The sequence below is a fragment of the Morus notabilis genome, unplaced genomic scaffold, assembly GCF_000414095.1.
Source record: "Morus notabilis unplaced genomic scaffold, ASM41409v2 Scaffold623, whole genome shotgun sequence".
Taxonomy (NCBI): Eukaryota; Viridiplantae; Streptophyta; class Magnoliopsida; order Rosales; family Moraceae; genus Morus; species Morus notabilis.
Window position 1 is genome coordinate 421671 of NW_010366773.1, and position 18227 is coordinate 439897.

The 18227-nt window shown below is 34.1% G+C and overlaps 1 protein-coding gene across 1 annotated transcript; it reads right to left on the reverse strand.

Moving 5' to 3' along the window:
* On the reverse strand, positions 1–5851 carry LOC21399277 (ABC transporter C family member 3). Its single transcript, XM_024174133.1, has 10 exons — positions 3451–5851; positions 3253–3339; positions 2508–3137; positions 2228–2392; positions 1817–2111; positions 1425–1639; positions 1011–1316; positions 820–883; positions 481–720; positions 1–387 (listed from the first exon to the last, which is right to left on the reverse strand). The coding sequence occupies exons 1-10, from the start codon at positions 5827–5829 to the stop codon at positions 281–283; spliced, it is 4488 nt and encodes a 1495-aa protein (XP_024029901.1). The 5' UTR covers positions 5830–5851; the 3' UTR covers positions 1–280.
* Positions 5852–18227: the final 12376 nt, after the last annotated feature.

Consider the following 18227-nt stretch of genomic DNA (forward strand, 5'->3'; position numbering starts at 1 on the left):
AGCCCTGAATGATGCCGGATGCTTAGTTTTAAAACTTGTTTTTCAGAAAGTGTGCGAATCCCCATTACTTTCTTGTAATTATTTTCAGCTAAATGTGGGGCTCATTTGGAAATTTCTTTAATATTTTATTTTTGGTTTTAATTACAATATTTCCAAATGTTTACATACTTTCCTAAACATGCATGACCTTTAAACGAGCCTCCACGTCATTCACGTCATTAACCCTGATTTTGGGGGGTGACATTATCTCAACAGACCAGTTCTTATTTTAGAAAAGTTTTCAAAAATCTGTCTTTGATCTCACAGTGTACTCTGCCACGAGCTGTGCAAAAGACGATGATTTGTTCTCAAGCAATCTTGTCGGAGAATCATATTCCTCAATAAGCCCTGCATGAAAAATCAAGACAGTGATCAGCACACTTAAAAATAAAATGGTAACTTAAGACGTGGAATAAAGTCATATGGCCGTTGAATACAAACCGTGACTAAGAAGCAAAACCATGTCACTGTCAAGAACGGAAGTTATGCGATGAGCAATGGTGATAACCGTGCAATCAGAAAAGTGTTGTCGAAGTGTTTGCTGAATTAGATTGTCGGTAGCTGTGTCGACCGATGCTGTGGCTTCATCAAGCACCAGAACCTTGCTTTTCTTGAGCAGCACCCTGCCAAGGCAGACAAGTTGCCTCTGACCCATACTCCAATTCTCTCCATTCTCAGTAACTGTAAAATCCGCATTAACATAAAGGAAACAATTAATTTATATGTACGTTAGAAAATAAGCTTATATCTCAATCTTATGGAATAGCCATCTAAACAAACCTGCAGAATCTAGCTTTCCTTCTTTCTTCCTAACTTCATCTCCAAGTTGGCACTTATCCAAAGCCTAAACCATGTAAGAGAGATATTAAGAATCAACCATAGAAGATTACTTCTTACCATAAATAAATAAATAACATAGAAGATTAGTTGGAAGGGAAAAAAGAAAAGAAAAAAAAAAAAAAAAACCCCACCCCCCATATTTGTTCATCTGTGTATTCTTCGCGCGGATCCAAGTTGCTTCTCACAGTCCCTTCAAACATGGTCGGATCCTGAGGGATAATGCTCAACCTTGATCTCAAGTCGTGCAGGCCAATCGAAGATATGTTGATGCCATCTATCACAATCTGACCGGCAGCAGGGTCGACAATCCGGAAAAGTGTTTGAATGAGAGTTGATTTACCACTGCCTGTTCTCCCTACAATGCCGGTCTTCATTCCTCCCCGGAAAGTGCACGTGAGACCTCGCAACACAAGTGGCAAGTGTGGGGCATATCGAACCTAAAAATATATTATTTATCCATCATACACAAGAAGAGCTCTTTATAAGATTTAAAAATATCTTTTGGTGTCAGGCAAGTGGAATATCAATTAGAAACTAGCAACTACCTGAAGATCACGAATGGCGACTTCTCCATGTGATGGCCAAGAATGATCGGGCCGATTTGATTCTATTACAAGAGGAGGTTCGCTTGGGATAGTGGTGTATTGGAGAATTCTTTCCACTGATATTATTTTGTTCTCCATATTGCAAAGATTCCAAACAAACCAAGCTTGTAGCATATTCAGATTAAGTCCATATGTGACGGCTAATCCCGCAATGCCTTTAGTTAAAAGGGGAAAAAAAATAGAAAAATTGATTTAGTATCCTTTGCCTTTTTCTTTTTTTTTTTTTTGCAAAAAAAAAAAAAAGGAAAAAGGCAAAGGAACCTAAATCATTTTTTCTTTTTTTTTTTTTGTTTGCAAGAATAAAACTATAAATTTTTTGAATGGGAACTTGCCTGGATCAATCACTCCCTCCGAAAGAGTGATCAAGAAAACCAAAGAAATGACGAATATAATAACAGACAACACATCCAAGCGAAAGCATAGCCATTCCATTGCACCTGCAATGCTGAACATAGGCCGGGAATATCCATCTGCCAATTTCAAGTTTGTGTCCTGGAATCTCAACGCGTGATCAAAACTCCTTATGGTTGTTGCTCCTGAAATTGTCTCTGCAAAATGTTGTATGACTGGAGCTTCGCAGACGCCAACTAACCGTGATAGTTCTCGTGCTGAAGGTATGTAGTATTGCTGCATAATTATAAGCTCATAGTACATTCGCTTTAGCATAACTTTTCAGAATTAAGTCCAAAGAACCTTCGATAGATAGTTTCAATGTAGCATTTTAACAAGGTCAAAAGCAATACCTGATACCATATAGAGGTTGCAATGACAGGAATGAATACAATAAAGACTTGCCATGCAACTTGTGACATCACTGCAATAATTCCGATAAGTTGGATCATCGAGAATGCAACGGCAGTAACTTGACTGAAAATGGTCAGATCCACAGAACTTTGGTCAGTAGAAGCCTGCAAGAAAATGAAGAAAGGTATACACAATGAAATTATTGCATAGAATATAGTTATCCTGAATGAAATATATACATCCAATTAAGAACTATGCTACGGAAATCTTTTCATTTACCCTATTTAGGATTCTTGCACTTGGGGTGGCATCAAAGAATGACATGGGAGCGCGGAAAATGCATTGATGCATTTTATTGAAGAGTAAAGTAGCTGTCTTATATCCAGCTGTTACGAGAAGCATAGCCCTCAAGAGGACACAAAATGAACTCCCAATTGCCAAAGCAACAAATACAAGTATAAGTGTAGTGCCACTGACAGCAGGCGCTTCACCCTCCGAAACAGGACTTGCCCAGGCCATCCAATAGTTGCTCCCAATTTGGAAAATCTGAAATAAAATCTGCGCAAGCACTATAAGAGGTACAAGAGCTCCCCCATATGCTGTTGTGATGTATTTCCAATACACCCTAAAGCCGACTCTACCCTTCTCTCTTTCTTCTTCTTGAACAAGTTGTCCTTTTGGTCCTGCTGCACCCTCGGTTTTACTTTCTTCTTTCTTCAAAACCCCGCTTGTACTCGCCGACTTTTCATCGTTCTCATCAATACACATCTTTTCAGCCGAGCTAGATTCTACAGAATTAAGCGTGGACAATGCTTCCTTGTGGGCGCCAACAAGTTCCATAAAATCAGACCCAGAATTAAAAATTTCATCGTACTTTCCAGCTTGGGTAATCCTTCCATCTTTCATGACCTAATAGTTGATGATGATATTATGTTAAATAATAAAAAAAATAAAAAATAAAAACAAAAACACAGAAAAATGGCGTTTATATGAAGACAAGATAGAAAGCCTATGACTTTCTTACCAGTATCAAATCAGCAGTGGGTAAGAATTCAACTTGATGAGTGACATAAATCACGGTTTTTGAACTCAATAGGCCCAATAAGCATTCCTGTTATTAAAAGAAAATACACTATTGGTAAGTACATTGAGTTATCTCAAATAATACCTGCACTAATACCTTCAAATGCTTGAATGTTTAAGGACAAGAAATTTGGTTTACCTTAAAGAGGTGAGATCCTGTGTGAGCATCCACAGCACTAAAAGGATCATCAAACAGATAGATATCAGCATCTTGGTACAAGGCGCGTGCAATTTGTATTCTCTGCTTTTGTCCACCACTCAAATTGATTCCTCTTTCCCCGATGACTGTCTGATCACCAAATGGGAGGATCTCCAGGTCCTTCTTCAGTGAACAAGCTTCTAGAACCCTCTCATACCTTTCTCTGTCCATCTCCTCACCAAACAATATGTTCTCCTCTATCTTGCCACTCTGAATCCATGGTGACTGCGCAACATAGGCCTTCGTCCCACACAACTTAATGGTCCCGGAAATCTTTGGAATCTCTCCTAGGATACTGGAAAGCAAGCTTGACTTGCCTGAGCCAACGGTACCACAAACAGCAACTCTCATACCGTGGGACACTTTGAAACTAATATCATTCAGTGTTGGATTTTGGGAAGATACATCCCAAGAGAAATTACCATTAACTATCTCAATAGCTATATCTGAACTACCTCTTGGAAGCTTCTCGATAATATCGGGCTGCAAGTCATCAAGACGAAGGAAAGATGATATTCGGTCTAAGGAAACCTTCGTCTGTACTGCCATCCCAATTGTGTTGGGCAGATTGCAGATAGGGTGCTGAAGAATCCAGAATGTTGCAAGCGCAGATAAGATCTTCCCGGAGTCAAGTGGAATCCCGAGAAGCATACAAGTACCAAAAGTGACAACAGACACAAATGTAGGAGCACCCCAGAAGACAAATACGGTCATAGCCCAAGTGTAAAGATATGTTCTCAATGACCCTTCCTCGATTTTCCTGAGCTCAGTGATCTTGGACAGGAACTTCATCTCCCAACCTTGTAACTTGAGAATCCTCACGTTCCTCAATATCTCAGACGTCGCCTTCATCCTAACATCTTTTGACGCCATCAACTTGTCTTGAAACTTCTCTTGCAACTTCCCCAAAGGAATATTCACCAACATAACTAACACAGTCGCCACAAATGTCGAGATTGCAGCGAGACCAAGATTCTTGTACAGAATCAACAGTGCTAAAGCGACTTGCACAATTACCATCCATGGATCGTGCATATACCAACTGAAGTCTCCAACTCTTTCAGCATCAACAGTCATGAAATTGATAATCTCCCCACTGGTATGCCCCTGCTTGGACTGGCACGAAAGCGTCAAGCCCTTGTTGTAAATTAGCGTGACAAGCGCTGAGTGGACCCTAATTCCAATCTGTTGTGTCTTGAAAGACAATTGCCTCAGCGAGAGGCACTCCACAATCTTCGCCAAGCAAAATGTAGAAACCAGCATATAGCACTCGTTTTTGAACTCACGACGCCCGTTAAGGTATTGAACTAAAGTGTCAATAAGATAAGGACCAACATAGCATGCTATGGTGTATAGAAGTCTAAGCAATCCTACCAAGAGAACGTCTTTCCAAACAGACAAGAAAAGTGCTTTCACCAACTTAAGCGTGGTAACTCTGCTAACGTCTCCGCAATCAGAATCGATTTTACTCTTTAAAGTCGAAAAGATTCCAACCACACTATCTCCAACATCAAGTTGGGGAACATCCTCAAGGTCTAAAGTCTTCTTATTGCCAAGGGCAATTAGAGGACCAATCCAAGAGAAACTAAGAATGCTGAAAATCCCAGCATTCGAATAGGGGGTTAAAGTTTCTTCCCCCTTTGGTTTGTTTGACACTACATCACTACCTACACCACTATTACCATCCAAAAGGGGTTCTTCAAGAAGAGTTTCTTGATCTTCCACCTTCCCAAAAAACCCGACAAATACGAAAAACAAACCCGGTATAACGGATACGACATCCAAAACCAAGGACTGAACTGGTAAGGAAACATGTTTTTTGTACAGAACAATGTCAATAACAAGGCAATAACAAGAAACAAAGAAGTAGAAACCCCACCAAAGTCTCAACAAATACGGGTATTTTGATTGACCAAAATTGGAAAATTGGGCGTGCAAATAGACAGAAATTACACCCCAAGCAAGTGTTCTAATGGTTAAATCCAAAACGGTCACTACATTTTCTTCAGACCAATCATTTCTATACCAAAAAAAGCAACTCAACAAACACAAAACCAGATTAAACAGAGAAAGACCAAAGCAAAGAAACAAAGTCTGTTTCGTGTTTTTTGACCTCTCTTTTGGACCCTCCCTATTACTTCCCTTCCATTTATGACACATCCACGAGATAAAAAACACAAATAACAACATAAAATGCAAAGAACCAGAAACCCCACGAAGGAAAACTGGTTTTGGAAGGAAATTAGTACTTGGGTATGAAAAAAAGTTTGATGACAAGAAGGTTGACATAACCTGTTTCGATGAAGCTAAGAATTCCATTTTCTGTGGAGCTTCTGTTGAGCAACTTCTGAGAATGAAGTGGGTTTTTTTTTTTTTTTTTTTTTTTTTTTTTTTTTTAAACATGCAAGGGCACAAGGTTTTTTTTTTTTTTTTTTTTTTTTTTTATTCTGTCAACATGCAAGTGAACAATGAAGATTTTTATGTGTGCGTATGTGTATAATTATATATATGTAAAAAGTATGTATTAATGTTGGAGAGTTTTAGTCAACGGAAAGAGTCAAAGGTGGAATTTCTTTGGAGGCAGATAACGTGATGCGCAAGATTCATGAGACGGAGAATCCTAAAGCAGATTGCAATGGGGATTTTTTCAGGAAAGAAAGGTTGTTCTTTTAGAGTGTAACTTGATTGTAGTTTTTGAGTTGAATTTAAGTTATAATTTAAGTTAAAGTTATAACTTAAATAAAATTGAGTAAAGTTGAATAAAATTAAAACTTAAAAAAACATTAACTTAAATTAAATTATAACTTTAATTTAAACTTTTTTTGAGTTTTGTTGTAAAAGAACAACCCAGAGTAAGCCGAGTGAGCGAGACACTCTGCTATGGAGAAAGGGTTTAGTGGACTCTACTTTTTGCTGAATATTTATATGTTTGTTTTTTGCCCTTTTGATTTTTTTTCTTTGAAAATTTTTATCAGATTCATTTATTAAAGATAAAAAATAAAAAAAAATACTATAATTAAAATAATGCTATTTTATTTCTACTACTGTTATAAATTTATATCACGGCATTAATAATTTATAAGTAATCTTTTTATAACTTATAGTTCTTTTTTTTACATTAGTATTAAAATTTTATGTAGTGAGATAATAATAATGTTAAAAAAAATAATAGTTAAACGTAAAATTTTCTCTAAGCGAAATTGTATCCAAATTTCAAAAAAAAAAAATAATTTTTAGGATAAAAATATTCCTAAAGTTAAAAAAATAATAGTTAAACATAAATTTTTCTTTAAGCAAAATTGTACCCAAATTTCAAAAAAAATAATTTTTAAGATAAAAGTATGCTTGAATTTCTTTTCATAATTTTGATCCTAACATTAAAATATGACAATGGTTTCGGTTATTATGCTATGGGGATGTACTTATTTACGTTACATTTCAAAAAATTCTTATGTTCATTACCAAAACTACTCAACACAATAATTTAGTGAGTAATTTACTAGAATTAATAGTTCAAAATGAAAGTTTTTTTTTTTTTTTTTGGCTTCAATTTTCTTCTAATCTTTCGGTTATACTTATTCACGAGTCCCACTTTTTTTTAGTTTTTGAAATTCTGTTAACTGACACGTGGCAATCTGTAAATTGCCCTCCCATGAGTCACGGAACAGTCTGAAGACCCTCTCTGTAAGTCTTATCAACTACTCTTGATGTTGAAGGCCAGCACGAGAAACGCCAAATTTTCCTCCGAGATGTTAATTATTAATAAAGTCTCAATTGGGTTGTTTGCTCAGCAAGAAAATTGACAATTTTCTTACCTTTTTTTTTTTTTCCTTCCTATCTCTCCAATAAACGACATTCCGTGGAATGTGGTCCCACAACCAAGAATTTTGGTTAGCAGTATATAGCGCTAGTTGGACTATTGGTCACACCAATCCAAAAATTGGTGGCAGCCAAATGTATCTGGAGCCCCAAGTAAGAAGTACTATGCATTTATTCTCCGGAGAATTTTGTGTTAAAAGATGTATCAAAATATTCAACATGATTGAGAAAAGTAAGCATCAAAATCATTCAAATTAAGGTGTCGTTTGGTTTGTAGTTTTAACCACAATTCAAATATTTTTTTTTATTACATTGTTTTATTTCATGAAAGTTTGAGGTCTCGTTCGTTTTGAGAGTTCGAATTGATAATTTAAAAAATAAATTTATGTGAGAAAAAATATTATAGTATCAAAAATTGAACTTAAATTTTGATGAGAGAAAATACAATCATAAAAACCATGTATTGTAATTTGAATTATGAAATTAATGAGACCTAAATGCTGTTCAAATTTTCTATTTAAACTTGTGAACCAAGCAAGCCATAAAAAATACGATAATTTAATAGTAGTTCGTTGTATTATGTTATTCTAATATTCTTTTTAAGAAGATTCTCTCGTATGTTAAGTTTTTTATTGTTGAATCTGTATATTATTTAATTTTTACGTAATTTTATACAAATTTTACATATAACAAACTTGACCTCCTGGTATCCAGAGAATGTCTCTTCTCTTTATTCCATTCACGTAAAAAGCCTGCCATTTTCCATCCACATGTTTTTGACTTGTTTTATAGTCTGCGTCTTATGTCAATCCCTTCACTATAAATGATTTTGCTTTTGCTTAATTTCTCATATCAAGGAGAAGGACACACACACACACACACACACACACACAAAAACCTGGATTGTGATTGCGTTCATCATGCCATCTCCAACCCAATATTCCATTTTAAAGTTGTTCTATTTTAAAAAAGAAGTAATTTCACGCAACTCAAAAAAATACATCTTCAACTCATTTATTCTGAACTTTATTCTAAAAAGAATATTCATAGTATAATTCTTTTTATCTAATTTTTTATATTCCTTTTTTTACTTACTATAATAGTTCCCAACATTAATCTATTAACCAAATATTAATTTAGTTCATTTTCATAAATATTTAAATTAAACTAAAATCATTTAAAATATTAAAAACTGTGATACCTAAAGGTAGATTTTCATTTTTTTAGTAGCAAAAAGGAAGAAATTTTTATCATGTTTTTAAACTTGGGGAAAAACTTAGGAAACAAAAAATATACAAATGGGCTTCCATTTCAATTAACAAAAGTTAAAAAAAAAAAAAAAAAAAAAAAAAAAAAAAAAAAAAAAAAAACAGACAAATAGATTTTGCAGCGGAGAAATGGTGCTTGGTTGGAGTGCAAATCAAGCTCCAAAATGATTTGAATCATGGTTCATGATTCGCTACAGTGTTTTCTCTTACAAAAATACACGTAAATCGAAAATTGTTCTAATCTCATTATTTTAATCCATGAACCAAACGTCTCCTATATGCCGCTCGGTTTGAGACGGCCTGAGATATCATTTTGCTTTAATTAAGATATCATTTTTAATCATATGTTTTTGCCACAATATTTTTTATAAAAATTTAAATTTAATTATTCTAGTATAGTATTTTTTTCTCATATAAAACTAACGTTTTAACTTAAATTTTTAACTCAAATTGCGAAAAAAGTATGTCATATGTATTGGGTTATTTTTTTTATTCTATTCATTGTATAGTATTAAAGTGCACCAATCTTGATTATTCTTACACTTGGTTAATACTGATCTTTTGGCTAATATTATTTATTTGATTAAAAATGGTATTAATTATGAGTAAAAAATAAAAATTCAGATTCATGCATTTTAAAAGAATGTTTCTCTCATTTTTATTTTCTGTTGATCATGAGTAAAGGGATCTTTATGAGGTGCTAACTTTTTATAGATTTTGTTTTACTTCCTTCAAGTTAAAAATAAAAAAAAAAAGAATTAAAATAAAATGAAACCGTTTTTGGATACATAAGTGAAACATTGTTCCATTTTTCTTTTGGTAACATTTGGCTTTTCTAATACTAACATTTTATTAATATTTTAATTGGTAGGAGAAAAGAACATGATTAAATTGTTCCTACATTTGAATTTCTAAAAATCGGTTCATAGTCACGAACTTTCCAATTGACGAAAAAAAGAAAAGAAAAAAGTTGTCACATTGTAAACATCAAGGGATATAGATTGTCTTACAAAACAAAACATATATAAATATATGAAATGTTTTAACTACGGCACCGGGCCAAACAGGTAGTGCAACTTCTTTCGTATGTTGATGCAATCGTTTGTGCGTTTGCATAATATTCAATTTGTTTTCATCCAACATTCGTTAAATAAAATTTAGTATGTGTAACATTGAGTTTCACACATAAATACTCAATATCATATGGGCATACGAAAAAATTACATTCATCAGATCGTATCACTGTGGGACTTAACACTCCGTCTATATATATATATATATATTTTGCAGATCAAGTAATTAGCTAGCTAATTGAACTTAAAATTACATTCCTGATCACAAGAATCATGCCTTTATTAATTAACAATCTTGGACTGTGAGTGCCGTTGACTTGGATTCCTTTATTAGTCAGAGAACACGGCGATAAGAAATCTATCCACAATCTCGAACAGCAAAAAACTAAGGAAACAATAAATACAATACGACAAAATAAATAACAAATGAGGTGTTTTTATCATTGCTGTCCTAGTCTCTGAATTTTGTTTGTTTTAGGACACAATCCTAATTTACTTTTTTTTTTTTTTGTGTGTGCCAAATTTAGAGATATACCATCTCTAGAGAATCGTAATTCAGATAAACAACTTTTAGAGAAAATTTAAGCCAAATTTTTTTTGTATCAAAGTAATACCGGTAAACAACTTTAAAAGTGGTATACAACCTAATTTTCGGTTCGGCTTCATTAGCTTTACTTCGATTTAAAAAATAAAAAATAAAAAAGAGTTCATCCTCATCCTAACCAATTTAACCAACTATAGAATCATGTTCCTCAACAAACCGTGCATAAATGAGGAGAGTCAGTTATATCAAGGATGGAGTCCAAGAATGAAAGTGCTAGATTAATTGAAATATAGAAGCATAATCATATAATTATTGCCATATTAACCATGACTTGTAGCAAAACCATGTCACAAATCTGAAAAGTCTTTTCTAATTGTCTTTTGGATCCGGTCATCCGTGGCAGTTATCAACTGATTCATGTTGCTTCATCAAGCACAAGGACCTCACTTCTCTTGAGTAGCACTCGGCCGGTCGATGCAATCAACTGCCTTTGGCCCATACTCAAATTCTCTCCATTTTTTCAGCAACTGAAAGACAAAAGAACTTTTAATAATGTTAAGTTGTGAAGCCTAATTATTGTCCTGACGCAGAAAAAACACCCAAATCGATCTTTAAATAGGGCGCCGTTTTTTGGGGTTAGAGAAATCACGGGGAGTTTGAAAGTTATGCAATTTTTCATTGTAGTCTACTTCTTTATCATGGTGAATTTGCGGCTAAAAATGAATGTAGCTCTCGGGTCAGTCATTATAAATCTCATGATGTTCTTAGTTTTTTTTTTCTTCTTCTGTGATATTATGGTCTAGATTGTGTAACTTTTCGTGATTCACTTTTCCACTATTTTGTTGCTTAGCAGTTAGCAATTTAGTTCCTTAAAAGCGAGGCAAATAATACCAATCAGTAACGACTACATGTTTTAGGGAACTGTGATTAGTTCATGGACTAAACTGTCAGGAAATAATTTTCTAAGGATGAAAATGACAAATTACTAGAGGCTAAAGGGCAGAGGTATTAAAAAACTATAATTACTCTGTCCAAAATTTAACCCGCCAATGATTGTAATTAATTGTTAGCGCTGTATAAATTGACTGATCAAATTGAAAAAAAAAAAAAAAAAAAAAGTTGAAGGAGAAAGTTCCAAACTACGAGATGTTTGAGAGGGCATAAGTGATAATAAGCCTAAAATAAAGTTATGAGCAAATATAAGTAATTTACATAGAAGATCAGAGCAAACCTGTGGAATCCAACTTTCCTTCCTTCTTCCTAACTTCTTCTCCAAGCTTGCACTTATCAGGAGCCTAAAATGAAATACCATGTAAAGAGAGATCACATTAAAGTAACATTTGATAATAGGAGACTTCTGAGTTCTGATATCATGATAATTTAAAGTAGATAAATTCGTCTGTGTACTCTTCAAGTGGATCCAAGTAAGACACGGTTGGATCTTGAGGGATGATGCTCAGCCTTGACCTCTAATCACGCAATCGAATCGAAGAAATGTCGATCCCATCTATCGTAATCCGTCCTGCTGTGGGCTCTACTATCTGAAAAAGCACCTGTATGATAGTTGTTTTACCACTGCCTGTTCTCCCTACAATGCCAGTTTTCATTTTCCTCCCCGAAAAGGGCACGAAAGACCTCGCAACACAAGTGGCAACTGTGGGGCGTATCGAACTTATGAATTTTAGAACATTGAATTAAGACAATATGCATACAAAATAAGTCTGCAATTAAGTGGGTGCCGACCTAGTTGTAATGTTATAGCATTTCCAAGATGCCAGTTGTCTCTTCTCTTTATTTAAGAAAAAAAAAACTATCGTTCAGGATAATCTGTTTTATATAGCGTTTCCAGATGCCAGTTGTGTAATACTCGAGATTTAATTAAGCTTTAAGCCAATAATAAATAAATTTAGTAAATTAAAATTATGCACCACATTTATCATTTATCTCAAAGTTATATTGTTGGCATTATATTTTATTATTATAGCTATCATATGATTTTATTAAACTTATACCTTTGCTAATCGAGTTTTTAGTTTTAATGTGCAGTGCAACTAGCTCGATGTGGGAACTCAATGTGCTAAACTTATGAAGAAAAAATGATATTTATTATGATTATTTGATATGATATTTTACCTCTATTATGATTGATTTAATGATGAATTATTATTTTATATTTTTATTATATTATTTTATGTAAATGTGTTGAGGACTTAGTTGTTATTTTGAGTTTTTGTGAGAGAAGGCTATGTTAGCAAATTGAGTGAACTTTAGGCACCTAATTGAAGAAGAAAAATAGTGACTTTAGAGCTGATTTTATGAGGTTAGGACAAATGTTAGAGGCTTAAAAAAAACTTAGACACTTGTCCTACTATAAGGTCACTTTACTTTTGCTTGGTCTATATCATGTTTAGACTTCATTTTTGGGTCTATTTCAGCAAAAAAGCCTAGAACTCCGATCATAACATTTTCTTCTCTCTTCTCACTCATTTTCTCACCCAAAACTCAGAATCAAACCAAGGTTTTCAAGAGAAAATGAGCTAAACACTCAACCAGCCCATTTCAACTCGTTTTCAACCTAGAACCAAAAATAACCACCAAGGTTTTGAGCTTATATTCACTTAGGAACACGTTTTTCTTTGAGGTAACTTCTTTTGTATGTTAGAAACTAAGCTTTTAGAGATTAATATGTTAAAATCCTACTTGAGATTCAGATTTTTGATGTGGTTCATCATGCATGTTGGTTGTAGACCCTTAAAAATGAGTTTCTTGAGGTTTTGGTTCAAATATTGGTTTCTGGGTGAAATTAATGATTTTAGCTTGATATTATTGATGATTATTTGAAGACAAACTCTTATTAGGATGACGATTCATGTATTTGAGAGTGGTCTTTGAAGATTAAGATATGCATGCTAGGTATTTGATGAAATGTTCAAATATAAGTCATCTGTACAGCCTATGCAGATTCTGTTTTCGTGCTATATATACTTATGATTTTAATTGATCTTATATTTTTCTATTAAATTATACATCTCAAGCTTTATGTGAGTTTTTGAATCACTCTAAACGGCTTTTTTTACATTTAGTTATGAATTTTAAGAGTTCAGCTAAAAAGCTGTCATTTTCCTAACGAGATTATACTTCAATCCAGATTTTGGGTTGTTTTTTATTAGTTTGAAAAATCTGAAACCAATCATGTAGTAGTTCTAAAAAGAAGGTTTTGAGTCTACTTTTATTTACCACTGGTCTCATAGTATTTTGTGTTTTGTTAAATGATGATATGAATGTGATTTTTGAAAGCTATGGTTTTTAAAGGTTAATTAGCACATTGAAGACTCTCCACAACGAAACTAGTTTGTGCTTGTAAAGTGGTGATCATGGGTTGTCATTAGCATATGGTGCAAAGGCAATGTTGGTAGAATTATAGGACAATATCTCTGCGGCAACAAGGTTGGGCCTAGACGAAAAGATAACATCATGGGTTGTCACTACCTCCTTGGCAAACTCCGGCGACGAAACTACTATGGTCGGAACTTGTCCGAGCCTTAGCTACATCAATGGTCCTTGTTTCTTGGCCAAGTCTGTAAATGCACGATGCGGCAAAGAGTTTACAAGTTGGTGCAGATTTCCTATTATGGGAAGCTTCCAAGGTCCTGGGGGCAGTTTCGAAGTTTGCTTTACGGTTTTCACTTGTATGAATATATTCACAACCATGAACATAAAGATAAAGAAAGTGAAAAGAATTGGGAATAAGGAGGGGATTTGCTGCTCCATGACCAAAAAATATATAGAGAAGTTTTGAATGGATAGTACATTTATTTATTTATTTATTTATTTATATTTACATATATGCACTATTAATGTAGTGAATAACATTGTCTCTTTTCCTTCTAAAAGATGCTTTCTTGCTTAAAGTTGATATGTCATTGTCACTTACTTAGGATATACATTATAACTAATGGTTAGGTAAGTATTAGTTACAAAGCATCTCTAAGCGAATCTATATTATATTTCTCAGAATTTTCAATTTCCAATACTTGTCATGTTCTAAGGTCTTTGTCTTCAAGCACAAATTTTTAATTGCTATAATATTGGGAACATATCTGTTGTTTCTATTTTCAAAAATAGATTCCCAAAGCAAGAGCCTAGAGATATGGGATGGCTAGAACTCGGCACGTAGGAGTTAAGAATTAAGGAAATAGTTCCAAGCTTACCTATTAAACAAGAATATAAATTTGGTGTGAGTTTAAACAAACATTTAGAATTGCTTGCCCATCACTTTAAACACTAATAAGAAACCCCAAAATCAGATGAGGAAAAGTAAGGGAATAAATTAAACATAATAATGCAAAGAGAGCAGAAAAAGTGTACCATCTTGTAGTCAACAATGGGATGCTATTACAAATTAAAATAGTATATTGCTTCATTTTTTATACCATCTTATTAAATTGTGGGAACCAAAGGATGTTTATCAATTCCATAGATGACATCATGTTGTTTTCCATTATCGTCAGATAGGAATAGAATTAGGATTGGGATTTCTTCTCAGCCTTTGATTGTTTTACAGGTTTGAACCAAAAAAAAAAATGACGTGCCGCATGATAAATGCTGAAATTTTCAAAAATCATTTCTTTTCATCATTTAATGGATAAGATTTAAGCTGCACATACATCCAACAAAGAAAGAAGGTACTGTAGCCATACTTGATTCCTTTATAATTCAATTGATTACATATATTTGCTAAGAGTTGTTGTTCATCTGACTCTTCCACACTTGCTTGTCCATTTTGATTGGAAATTCCTTAATTAATTTTGCGTAGCCAATAAATTAAAATATGCCCGAGGTCTAATATTTACCTGGCTGTCACAATATAAAAAAAGAAAAAAAGATCTGCATTAAGTCCTCATTTCGTATCAAAGCCATGCTATCAAACTGAGTAGCAACAAAACATTGGCCAGATTTGGAATTGAGAATGAGTTTAAAAGGACTTGGACTACTCCAAATAGGTTAACTTTTTAAAAAAATAATAATAAAAAAAATAAAAAAATAAAAAAATAAAAACCCTAAGGACCCAACAAGTAGTATCAGAGACAGATTCCAGATTCCAGATGTAGCCATGTGTACACACGAGATGACCCTCCGGAGAAAATTGGATGAGGATTTATGGGTCTCTAGAGTTAGATCACCATGATGGCCGGAAAATCTGTGGTGAAAAATAAACTCTCAAGGTGAAAACTATTGGTAACGCTAGGCTCGTAAGCGGTGGCGATCTCAATAGAGTTGTGATCTTCATTGTTTCCCTCTTTGAGGATGATGGACAAATGAGTCATCGTTTGAGGGAGGATTGTTGGGTATGTGCAAACAAAGTTCCACATTAGCTAAACATGGAATTGACAATGAGTTTACAAAGACTTGGGCTACTCCTCCAAATAGGTTAACCTTATAGGATGAAACTCTAAGGACCCAAGTCCCAACAACCTGCAAATTACCATGCTTATTACTTATGCTGCTCTTATTGGTATATGATTTTTTTGACAATTTCTGTAGGATATTGGGAGTTCAAAAGATACATAATATATGAATTTAACTTTTCTTGTACGAAGTAAAGTATGTAAAGTCTTGGAATTGAGTGCCCATCTAGTTCGCTGATTTAAGTTTTTAATTCGAGTTGAGATGTGACTTTATGTGTGAGCTTTTTATTATAGCGAAAAAGTTAAATATGACTATTTCTGAGAACTTTTTACCGTAGTAAAACTCGAATTCTAAACTCGAATCATCATTTCTAGTCTATCTCTCATCTTTTTGATAAACATTAATGTATTATTTTAAATGTCGTTTCATTTTTTTCCCGTTGTGTAGATTTTATTATTTCTGTATTAAAATAATTTTCTTTTCCTGTTGTTGTCCGTCAATTTGTTGATGCGTTTAGATTTTATGTGGTCTCTTTCTGTTAGTGTCGTTAATAGAATGATGTCGTTTCTATGCTTATTCTCGTTTTTATAAATGTCGTATCATCTCATTTTGTGCTGCTGTCTTTCTCCATAATTTTGTTTATTAAATGAGATTTATAAGTTAAGTCCTTTTGAGTTTATAGTCGTTTAAATATGTGTGCCGTGGTTTAATAATATTGTCTACGTTAACAGATTCGTGTCGTTTTTTGAGCTTTTTGTCTGTCTTGTCCCAGTGTTGTTTATATTGGTTGTTGGTGTTCTATATGCTTTGTTGACTTCTAGTTTTGTTGTGTGAACTCAATTTTTCATTTTTGCCACGGCACAAAAGCAGCAGCAAAATTAATACGACAATTTTTCATGTTCTTTCGATCTTTATTATAACACTACAACAATTATACCCATTTGCGACGACTTTTTTTGCGACGACAAATGTCATCGCAAATAATTCACTATTTGCGACGACATGTCATCGCAAATATCTCCCGTTAAATAAAATGCACATGTCGTCGCTAATAACTTCAACGTCGTCGCAAATAATATTGGGGCGCAAATTTTGATGGCGCGGATTTTTGGCGCCAAGGTAATCCGTGTTTTTTCGACGACAAGCTTCAATTATTTGCGACGACATGTCGTCGCAAATAGTTTTAGATTATTTGCGACGACATTGTTTTAATGTCGTCGCAAATAATCTTATTGACAAGAAAGTATGCGCGGGAAAAAAAGGTTATTTGCGACAACGTTTGTAGTAATTGCGACGACAATGTCGTCGCAAATATTTTTTAATTTGCGACGAAATTTTAAATTTATTTGCGATGAATTCGTCGTCGCAAATAATTCTGACCTAATAGATTCATCTTCTTCTTCTTCATTTTCTCCCGACTCTCTCTCTCTCTCTCCTGCAAAATCTCTCTCTCTCTCCTGCAATATCTCTCTCTCTTCCTCCTCGTCCCATCGTCGTCACCGCCGCCGCCGGCCTCTCCTTCTCTCTCTTCCCTTTTCTCTCTTCCTTTTTCTCTCTTCCCTTTTCTCTTCCCTTCTTTCTCTCTTTCTCTTCTTCCCCTCTCCTTCCGTCGCCGTCGGCTGGCCCTCCCCTTCCCTCTCTCCCCTTGTCTCTCTTCCTTTCTCTCTCTCTCTCTTCTTTCCCTTTCCTGGCGTCGTCGCCGCACCGCCACACTACCGCTCTGCTCCCGCCGGCCCACTCCCGGCGTCCTGGTCCCGTCGCCCTGCTCCTGCCGCCCCGTTCCCGCCGTCCCGGTCCCGCCGCCCTGGTCACAGAGGTGATTTTTTTTTCTTAACAATAACTTCTTAAGCATTATACTTGTTATTAGAACTAGATTATACTTAGAACTTAAAATCATTTCTTAAGCATTATACTTAGAACTAGATAAGTAGAATTTAGAACTAGATGACTAGATTATATTTAGAATTTAGAATCATTATACTTATTATTGTGTCTATATGTTACTCTAGATGTTAATAAAATGTTAATTTTGGTGTTTGAAAATTATGTTTGATGTTTTAATTTGATGTAGGCGTTTGATTTTTTGCCTTCGTCCTTGTTTGCACGGTTCCTCTGATGTAATCCTTCTATTTTCAGCCCCCATTTAGTGGGTTTGAACTTTGTAAGTTTTTTATATTTATTTAGTTTAAAATTGTAGTAGTTGTATGAATTCTGTATTATGTTGAAATTTAGTATATGTTTATGATTCTTGTTCTGGGTGGCACATCTTGCAGCTATGGTGTGCCGAAATCTTTTAAAGTTGTTTTTCTGCAGGTTTTGATTTTTAGATTATATGAAAAATAAGTCGTTATGCTGCCGAAATTTAGTTAGAATTTAAGAATTTTAATTAGTTAATTAACACACTTTAATTAATAAAACTTAATTATGTTAATTAAGAGTAAAATTAAAATTAATTAAACACATTAATAAATTGTTACGTGTGTTGTTGTTTATAGTTGAAATGTTGATTGATAAAAGTTAGACTTATTTGAGGAACTGATTGTCGGATGAATATTGGAATGGGTTATCTCCTTTTATTGAGGTCGCCAAAAATTATGCAACTTC